Source organism: Vombatus ursinus, unplaced genomic scaffold, assembly GCF_900497805.2.
Source record: "Vombatus ursinus unplaced genomic scaffold, bare-nosed wombat genome assembly UNPS02014790.1, whole genome shotgun sequence".
NCBI lineage: Eukaryota > Metazoa > Chordata > Mammalia > Diprotodontia > Vombatidae > Vombatus > Vombatus ursinus.
Genome location: NW_020954568.1, coordinates 956,192 through 965,604, shown reverse-complemented (window position 1 = coordinate 965,604; position 9,413 = coordinate 956,192). Strand labels below are relative to the sequence as shown.

Here is a 9,413-nt window from a genome sequence, read left to right as displayed (position 1 = left end):
GATGGATGGATGGATGGATGGATGGATGGATGGATGGATGGATGGATGGAGGGGATGGCTGGACCAGCCCTAACTGCCTCAGAACTCTCGTGGGTGAGGAGAGGCTGGGCAGGGAGACCTCACTGGGTTAAATGACACCAGGTGTGGGTAGAAGGAGAAGTTTAGCTGGGCAGCAGACCCTGTGTGGATTGTGGGTGGGATTACTGGGGAGCAGGAGAAGGGGCAGCCTGAGCCAGAGACCTTGATGTCTGTAATGAGAAGATGAGGTTAACCTCTTAGAGGGAAGTCAGGGCCAGGGGGCCATTGCCTCAGACCCCTTTGACTAGCAGCCCACAGTGATGGCACAGGTGGAGAAGAGCTTGCTGTGGAATACGCAGCACCTTGAGCTTGGCTCCAAGGCAGGTTTCTGGATCCTGGCCACGTAGGGACCCCCAGTCGAGGGTCTGTAATCCATCCTGAAGAAGGTGCTCAGCCCTCAGTCCCTTTGCACAGCCTGGCTACCCCATCCTGGGCCCCTGCAGGTGACTGGGCAAGGGGGCTGTCTTCCTAGGCTCCTGCTGCCCCCCGGGAGTGACCAGGCCCAGCCCAAGGTGCCCACTTGGCTGGGTACCTTCTCTGGAGTTCCTTGATGCGCACCATCAGGTTGAGATGACCCTGAGAGTACTGCTCAATGACATCGCGGACATCATAAGGCTTCCTTGCTTGCTGTAGGACAACAGGAAGGAAAAATGTATGAGATCACTGAGCCGCGTCCCCCATTATCTTTTTTGTTTGTTTGTTTTTTGGTGAGGCAATCAGGGTTAAGTGACTTGCCCAGGGTCACACAGCTAGTAAGTGTCAAGTATATGAGGCTGGATTTGAACTCAGGTCCTCCTGACTCCAAGGCTGGCGCTCTATCCACAGCACCACCTAGCTGCCCCGCCTCCATTATCTTTGTAACAAGTCAGCCCAATAGGTGTGTGAATATATATATTTGTGTTTGTTTGCGTGGACCTGTGCAGGTGTGTGGCTATGTGTGTATGCATCCACCTGTGTGACTGTATATGGCTGGGTATGCACACACATCTGTGAGTGTGCACGGCTGGGTGTGCAGCTGATCGCACAGGGCACATCCTATGGAATCTCAGCCCGGGAAGGGACTTTGGGATCCAGTAAATCCCACCTTCTCCTTTTATGGTGGAGGGAACTGAACCCCAGAGAAGCGAAGGAACCTGGCTAAGGTCACACAGCTTGTGAGTGATGAGCCGGTCTGGAGCCCAGGGCTACTGACCAGTGCATTTCCATTAGTCCTGGCCCGGTCACCAGCATTCTCCTATCCAGAGATTCTATCTTGTACCCATTGGATTCGCAGGCTGCTCACTATCTCGTTGGAGGGACCTTTGGGCCCATTGTGCCCAGGGCCCCTCATGGCACAAGGGAGGAGCCCAGAGGGGCAGGGACTTGTCCAAGGTCATGGGAGGAGTAGATGCAGGGCGATGTGAGAAGAGGCCTCAACTTCCAAGCCTTTTTCTCATCAGTAGAATGGGTATAATCTCTGTGTCCCCTGCCTCGGAGGATCATTGTGAGGGTCCAATAAACTCACAGGGTCACGTTAGGTAAGTCTGAAATTGTGGAGAAACGCCAGCTCCTCTGACTCCCTGGAGCCGGGTGGCCTGTGTTCTTGCCCTGGGGCTTGTGAAGGGGCTGGACTTTTCTTCCTAAAGGTTTTGGCCTCCACCCCCTGCTTCTCAGTATTGTTGTCCATTTCTATGGAGCTTCAAGAGCATCCCAAAGCATCCCAATCCTACTACCTTGGGAAGTAGGCAGGCCAGGGACCACCCCATTTTAGAGCTAGGGAAACTGAGTCCCTGAGAGGGCTGCGTGGCCAGGATCCAGGCCTTCCTACTCCTCGTCCTGTGGTTCCACTCCTCGAAGCTGTCCCCATGGGCCCATTTAGGCCAAAGCTTTCTGTCTCTAGCTAGTCCGGGCGGGACCCTTACGCTTACTTACTTTACTGCAGGATTCAGTTTGAGCCATAACCAAGGGGAGCCTTGGTTGGAGGGGAGTGGAGAGACTGACTTGAAGCCAGGAAGACCTGAATTCAAATCCTGCCTGAGTGACTCGGGGTGGATCAGAGCTTCTCTGAGCCTCAGTTTCCCCCTCTGCAACTGAGGGAGCTGGCCCCTGGAGCTCTCACCTGAGACCCTGTGTCCCTCTCTGGAGATTTGAGGGGAGGGGGCTGGGGATGCTGGGATGGCTTGTCTGGGACGTCTTTGAGATCTCTTCCATCCTGGGGACCCTGGGGTTCTATGCCTGGAACTTCCCTTCTCTTGATTCTATTCCTGTTCTAGAGGATTCTACACAAGTCAGAAGACACTTGGTACGGTCTGGGCTCAGATGGGGGTGGGGGCCAGGAAAGGGAGGGCTTTGCTTGGAGTCCACACGACGAAGGTCTGCGTGATGAGGGAGGGGGGCCACACAGCTCTGCCCCTGCAGCCACCCCCACCCCCCATTCCTCCCTCCCAAGCCCCCGATGCCCTTCTCAGCTTGCTCTCAGGGTCAAGACTTCTCTGAGATGCTGCCCTCAGGCCAGGGGAGGGGGAAGCTCATGCCGTCAAGGGGCTCATCACTGCAGGGAGCCAGGCTGGGAGTTGCAGACCTAGATGACATTCCATTTTCCAGCCCTCAGTTCTCTCCCCTGAAGCTGTCCTGGCCTTAGAGTGAGGTGAACTCGGGAAGGTGCCCAGTGGGTCCTGGGGTTACTGTGGCTGGTTTGCACAGCCTCCTCTCCCTGGGAATTTCAAAGGTCTTCAGAGGCATTCGGTCATTGGCCCATCTGACCTCTCTGGGCCATCACTGGAGCCGATGGAACTCTGCTCAGCTGGGGGGCTCCTGCCCAGGGACAGAAGCCACATGCTTGCTGACCTTGCCAAGGCCGGACTTGGGCAGAGCCCCTCCTTTCCTGGGAAGCCTTCCCTTCCTGCACCCCTGACCAGAGCAGCCCCAGAGGCTGGGGTTCTGCATGAGCAGCCAGGAGATCCTGGGTTCAGATCCCACCTCAGCCCTTTCTAACCATGTGACCTTGGGCTAGTCACTTCCCTTTCCTTGCTTCAGAATTGCTCCAGGGATGCCCTGAGACTCCAGTGAGATGTGCAGAACGCCCCAGACACAGATGGGCACAGGCTGTCACCGGCTGGGCCCAGAGCCCTCTCTGGTTTTTATGTCCAATGTCTCTTCCTCCCTCCTGGTGGGCTCTGTGCAGGCTGGAGCCTTGCTGTCTGAATGGCCTAAGTTCCCAGCACAGGGCCTGGGCGGGACTCAGGCTGGCCACATCCTGCAGCACAAGGGGGCCCCCCTGGGCCATAGCCACGAAAACCCTGAGGCCCTTTCCAGAAGCATTGCAACTGGCCTTAGTCTGGTGCCTTTTAAAATACCCCTCACCCATGGGAAAGGCTCAGAGGCTTGTCAGCCTTCTGGGGCAGGCAGTGCAAGGCAAGGGACGTCATCCCCCTTTTATAGATGGGAAAACTGAGGCACCCAGCAGGAAGCGACTTGCTGAGGTTCCCACAGCTAGGATGCCAAGCTGAACAGCCCGGAGCAGCCGTGGGTTTCTGCCTGATGACCACTATGAGGTGGGAGATAAAGATGGCAGACATCTAGCCGAGGGATACACACAGAGAGACAGAGAGACAGAGAGACAGAGAGACAGAGAGACAGAGACAGAGAGCCGAGATGGAGCATCCACAGGGCATTCCAGGAAATCTGGGGGGAGTTGATGCCAGTCAAAGAAGGCAGAGGAACACGGGCCCCTGCAGACAGCCCCAGGCAGCCTGGCAGCTCCCCCATCAGAGGCCCTGCAAGCTTGCTCAGCCTGCCCCAGGTTTGGGAGGGGGGTGCTTTTGCTGCAGAGGCGCCATGGCAGGCAGGCAGGCGGGGGTCTCTGTTTCCTCCCAGGCCTCATCAGATGCTTCCTCAGATAAGGACATCCCCTCCAGCAGACACCAAAGCACAAGCGAAGTTCAAGGCCACAACCCTTCCCCCTCATCAGAGTTTCTCTGGTCTTCCAGGGTGGGCATCATCCACAAAGGAAGGAAGTGGCAGAAAAGGCCTTAAGGTCAGTTGGCTGGCCTTCTTCATTGGACAAAGAGGGAAACTGAGTCAAGCAAAAGGAAGGGACTGATCCAAGGTTGTCTTTAAGTAAGTCTGGGCAGGGCGAATGACGATCTTGCTCTCTGATTCCTTTGTCAGAGGCCTGGGAAGAGCCCTTAGAAGTAATCAGACCCATCCCTCCTTCTACACAGGAGAAACTGAGTCTCAGAAAAGGGATGAGGCTTGCTTAAAATCACAGGTGCCCTAGGAACAGAAGGCCTGGCATGGAGTCTTGACTTCTTATCCCTGGATCCTTAGGCAAAGACATGATGCCCACCCTTTGGAGTCTCAGTTTCCTCATCTGTAAAATGGGGCCTAGAATGACTACCACCAAAGCAGTTTTGGGGATACCTTCGAGGGCAGGAAGTCAGAACTTTGCTGACAAGTGGAGGCAGGAGGGCAACCCAGGCCTCCAGATTCCCAGCCAGAGCCAGTCCACGTCCACCTTGCTGCCTGACTCCTCAGTGCCCCCTCGCCCTGCCCATGTCCCCTGGTCCTTTCCTAATCACAGTGAGATGTCAGTGGCAGACAGCACTAAGGGAGGAGTCCAAGGACCCGTAGGACCTCAGGCCGGTTCCTCCCTTCCCTGGGCCCCAGTCAGTCTCCTCCTTTGGTCTCTAAGCTATGCAACCCTTCAGACTCTCAATGTCCCAAGGCAGGACTTTAAAATTGGAAAATGGGGGGCTTCCTTCCAGTGAAAGGAAATATCTGTGGACCAGCCCCCTCCCCTGGGAAATGTGGGGACTTGTTCCATGTGGGTCAGACTGGGGAATAAGGAGGTAGGAGCCAGCCTAATTCTGGACTCCCACTGGCCTCCTCCCTAACATTTGGGCAAGGCCTTGCATGTTGGCCATGGTGGGCCCTTGACAAGTCACTCAGCCTCCTCGTCTTCTCATCTGTCCAGAGAGGGGCCTGCATTCGGTGGTCCCTGCGGCTGGCCATGCCTCCAGCTCCAAAGCCCTCTTGGGCTCTGAATGCCCCAAGAGGAGATGCGTGCTCTTCGGAGAGGCCCCGGACTGGATGCGGGTGGACCGGGAAGGAGCACCTGCATTCTCACAGGGTGGGGCTGACCTTCATTTGGTGACTGGCCATCAAAGCCCTCTGTGGCTTCCTCCCTGCCAGGAGACATTCCTGCATGTTCCTGAGAAAGTCCAGAAAGTGGTCAGGGCAGGAAGGTTGGAGGTCAGCGACTGACAGCTTCCCTACCATCAGTAGAGGCTCACTTTGTACAGAAAAGAAAACAGGAAGCCTGAAGATAGCGAGGCATGTGTCCAAAGTCACACAGGGAAAATTGGAACCCAGAGCCACTGCCCCCAAATCTCCTGCTCTCTCCATCACAGGATGCCTTCTCATCCTCCGAAGAGAAGTAAGAAGACAGGAAGGCGTCCACTCCACCAAACGAGTCCTGAGGTGCTGTTTCTGCCACCGGGCAGTGCCCCAGGCTGGAGTCACCCGCTAGCTGTGTAGGCATAAATAAGTCACTTCTCCTCTGGAGCCTCAGTTTCCTTATCTGTAAAATGGGGATGCCAGGCCTTGTCGGGGCCAGGTCCTTGTGGGAAAAGTCCTTGCTTCCCTCCTGATGTACATGAGGCTGGAGGGGGCGACCCTCGCTGTATTACCAGGCCTGGTGGATTGCAGCTTGCTGCAGCCCACCCTCTGGCAGACAGGCAGAGCCCCATAGCCCGGAATTAATGAAGCCACATGGAAAGGTTGGCCTCGCGGGTAGCCTGCGCAGATAGCAGGGGCCAAGGGTCAAGTCCATTAGCAGAAAATAACATTGTAACTGAGGCCAGCTGGCCGTGGACGGTGGGGGTGGGGGTGGGGGGAAGGAGTGCTGCCTGCCGACTGAGTGCGGCTCCCTCCCCACCACAGAAGGAGGGTCCCTAGTGGCCCAAGGAGTGAACCCAGGGACTCCCTTTGCAGAGGCGGGGGGAATCCTCGGGCGCCCAGAGCAAGCTGCAGGGGAGGGGCAGAGAGGGAGGGGAGGGGCCCCACCTATCCCATCCTCACAGGTCTCACTCACCTGGAATTTCTTCTTGGCCACAAAATACTGCATGCGACGGAGAACCTTAATGGTGGCCCGGTGATGTTCCCGCAGCCTGGGGAGGAGGGAAAGGAGAGACCCGTGAGGCTGGTGAAGGAGGTGTCCCCCTCCCTCTTTAAGGAGGGCAGCGGACAAGCCAGGTGGGAGGTGGCTGAGGGGTCCTCATCGGCATTTCCCAAAGGTCAAGGGCAGGGTCCTGCCGGGAAGGAGGAGGCCTCACCCTGTTACCTGTGTGTGACTTTAGGTGAGGTGCATGGGACCTCTGCCCCCAAGGCTCTCACACACACTGTTGGCCCAGGCTGAGTGCCTATAATCCTAGGGGCACCACCCCCCCAAGCCCGAGATCTCTCCCCATCCACGGAGGAAGCCTGGCCCAGACAACAAGAGCCATTCCCTGGAGCATGGTGAAGGGACAAGGAAGGCCGAGCTAGTGGTGTGAGGGAGGGGGAGGATCCCAGCTCCTGGGTGTAAGCCCCTCAGCACCTGACCTTTCCCGTCCAGCTCCCAAAACAGCTCAGTACCAAACCACTGGGCCCCGCTTGTCTCCTTTAGCAGGAGACTCTGGTAGGAAATGAGAGCAAAGCTACTGATGCCTGACCCATGCTACAGACTCAAAAACTGAGGCACTGGGAGGGAAGAGAGGGGGAGACCACAACCAGGAGTAAACAAACCAGGAGTAAAACCTGGTCTGATCTAGAGGGAGACGCGAAGCCTAGAGGAGATGATTTTCACCCATCGATTTAGCCCTAGAAGCAGCTTTGCCCGTCATCTGGCCCGACCCCTCTTGGCAGATGAGGAAACTGAGGCAGAGGGAGTAAGAGACAGAGCCGGGATTCAAACCACCATCTCCCACCTCCATGCCTTTGTACTGGCTGTTTCTCCCCTTCCTGGAACGTTGCTCTTTCATCCATGACTCTGAGGATCCCTGACTTGCTTCTTAGCAAGAGGCTCCCGTAGGCGACCTCACCTGGCCCCCTCTCTCTCCAGTTCTCCTCCCACTGCAGGTGCTAGAGCCTCCCTGTCGAGCTGGTACGTGTACACACGTCTCCCCCCAAAGACTGGCAGAGTTTTAAAGGCAAGGACCCAATATTCCACCTTTCTTTGGGTCCCCAGGGCTTAGATAGCACTGTGTCTGGTACACAGCAGACTCAGCAAATGCTTACTGGGAGATTGAATTTCCATAGCTGGGAGCAACCTTCAAGGTCCTCTAGTTCAAGCCCCCATTTTACAGATGAGGAAACGAAGTCAAACAGGGTTAAGTGACTTGCCCAGGGCCACACAGTTAGGAAGTGTCCGAGGCCACACTTGAACTCAGGTCTTCCTGACTCAGGTCCAGCTCTCTGTTGGCCCACCTAGCTGCTCTCCCCTACTTTTTCTCCCCTCTCTCTCTTTCTCTCTGTCTTCTCTCCTCTCTTCCTGTCTTATCTTCCTTCTCTTTCTTTCTCTCTCTTTTTCATCTCTCTTTCTCACTCTCTGTTTTTTTCTCTCTCTCTTTCTGTCTCTTCTCTCCCCCTCTTCCTCTCGCTCTTCTCCCTCCCTCTCTTCCTCTTTCTTCTCTCTCTTTCTTCCTCTCTCTTTTTTCTCTCTCTTCCTCCCTCTCTCTTCCTCTCTTTCTCCCTCTCTGTTTCTCTCTCCCTCCCTCTCTATTTCTCTCTTCCTTTCTCTTTTTTATCTCTCCCTCTCCGTTTTTTCTCCCTTTCTGTTTCTGTCTCCTCTCTCCCCCTCTTCCTCTCTCTCCCTCTTTCTCTCTTCCTCTCTTTTCTTCTCTCTCTTCCTCTCTCTCCCTCTCTGTTTCTCTCTCCCTCCCTTTCTATTTCTCTCTTCCTTTCTCTCTTTTTTATCTCTTTCTCTGTTTTGTCTTTCTCTATCTCCTCTCTCCCCCTCTTCCTCTCTCTCTTCCTCTCTCCCTCTTTTTCTCTCTTTTTTTCTCTCTGTCTCCCTCTCTGTTTTTTCTCCCTGTTTGTCTCCTCTCTCCCCCTCTTCCTCTCTCCCTCTCTTTCTCTCTTCCTCTTTTTTTATCTCTCTCTTTCTCCGTCTCTCCGTTTTTTCCCCGCTCTTTCTCCCTCTGTCTCTGTCTCTCCCACCCTTCCTCCCTCCACACATACATATTCATGTTATGTCTCCCCCAATAGAGTGTAAGCTCCCTGAGGGCAGGAAGTTTCTTGTCTTTGCATCTGCAATGCCTGGCATAGGACCCGGAACACAGCCGGTGCTCAGTACGTGCCTATCCATTGGCAGATGATTTAGTCTCAGCTGTGAGTGACAGCTCCAGGATCTGAGTTCAGGTCGCGTGACACTGGGTCCCTGTCCTTGGCGCGCGCACGTCCCCAACAGAGATGGCCCTAGTCGATGTCACTGAATGACGCGCATCTTGTGGAGGGAGAGCCGCTGCGCGGGGTCTGGGGGGAGGGGCACACAAGCGTTCCCGTTTCTCGGCTTTTGAGGCCCAGAAGGGAGCCTGTGGAGGGGGCGACGTCGGGACGGACCGGTTCCCACCGCCAACCAAGGCATTCTTCCCAAAGGGCGGCCCTCTGACGTTCCCCCAGTGAGAACGTCTATTACCCTCCTCCCCTCGGTGGCCCTCAAAAAGCCACAACCAACAAGCACTTACGAAGAGCCAAGCCTGAGCCCTGCCCTCAAGGAGCTTACCCTCCAGGAGGATGGAGGAGACAGGACGTGGACATCAGAACACACAAGACGGATGCGGAGGAGAGGAAGGCTCCCGCAGAGGCGTTGGCCCAAGCAGCCGGGGCGGGGGGTGGGGGTGCAGGAAAGGAGGAATCCTGGGATTCTAGAAGTGGGTGAGGAGGGAGGGCATTCCAGACATGGGGCACAGTCAGGGCAAAGGCACAGAGGCTGGACCACAGAGCTTGGGGAGGAAAATAGGTTGGAGGAAGATTGGTGAGATGGGAGGGGTCCAAGCTGTGAATAAAGAATTTGATATTTAATCCTGGACGTGATAGGGAGCCAAGAAAGCTCCCTGAGCTAGGGGGAGGGGTCAGCTGTACATGAACTCCCCCAATCATTCAGCTCCTAACCCCAGGCTGAGCCCCCTGGTCCCTGAGCCAGGCAGGCCCATACCTGGGAAACCAGGACACAGGACCACCTTGCTAAGGGGCAGCCTGGGCTACTCCTTCCTTCCTCTGTTAGAAAAACTCCGAGGAGAGCAGAGCTGCAGACCTCCAGAGCACCCTCCCTCCAGAGCCCCCAGGCCCCTGAGAGTCCCTCCTCCACCCTCCAG

General features: G+C 55.9%; 1 protein-coding gene across 1 annotated transcript in view; it reads right to left on the bottom strand.

Moving 5' to 3' along the window:
• KCNQ1 (potassium voltage-gated channel subfamily Q member 1) overlaps positions 1-9,413 on the bottom strand; it is a 361,243-nt gene that overhangs the window by 116,225 nt on the left and 235,605 nt on the right. The window contains exons 12-13 of the mRNA XM_027868695.1: positions 6,152-6,227; positions 611-705 (exon numbers count right to left, since the gene is read on the bottom strand). Coding sequence (XP_027724496.1) covers positions 611-705; positions 6,152-6,227 — 171 coding nt within the window. The remainder of the gene's footprint in view (positions 1-610; positions 706-6,151; positions 6,228-9,413) is intronic.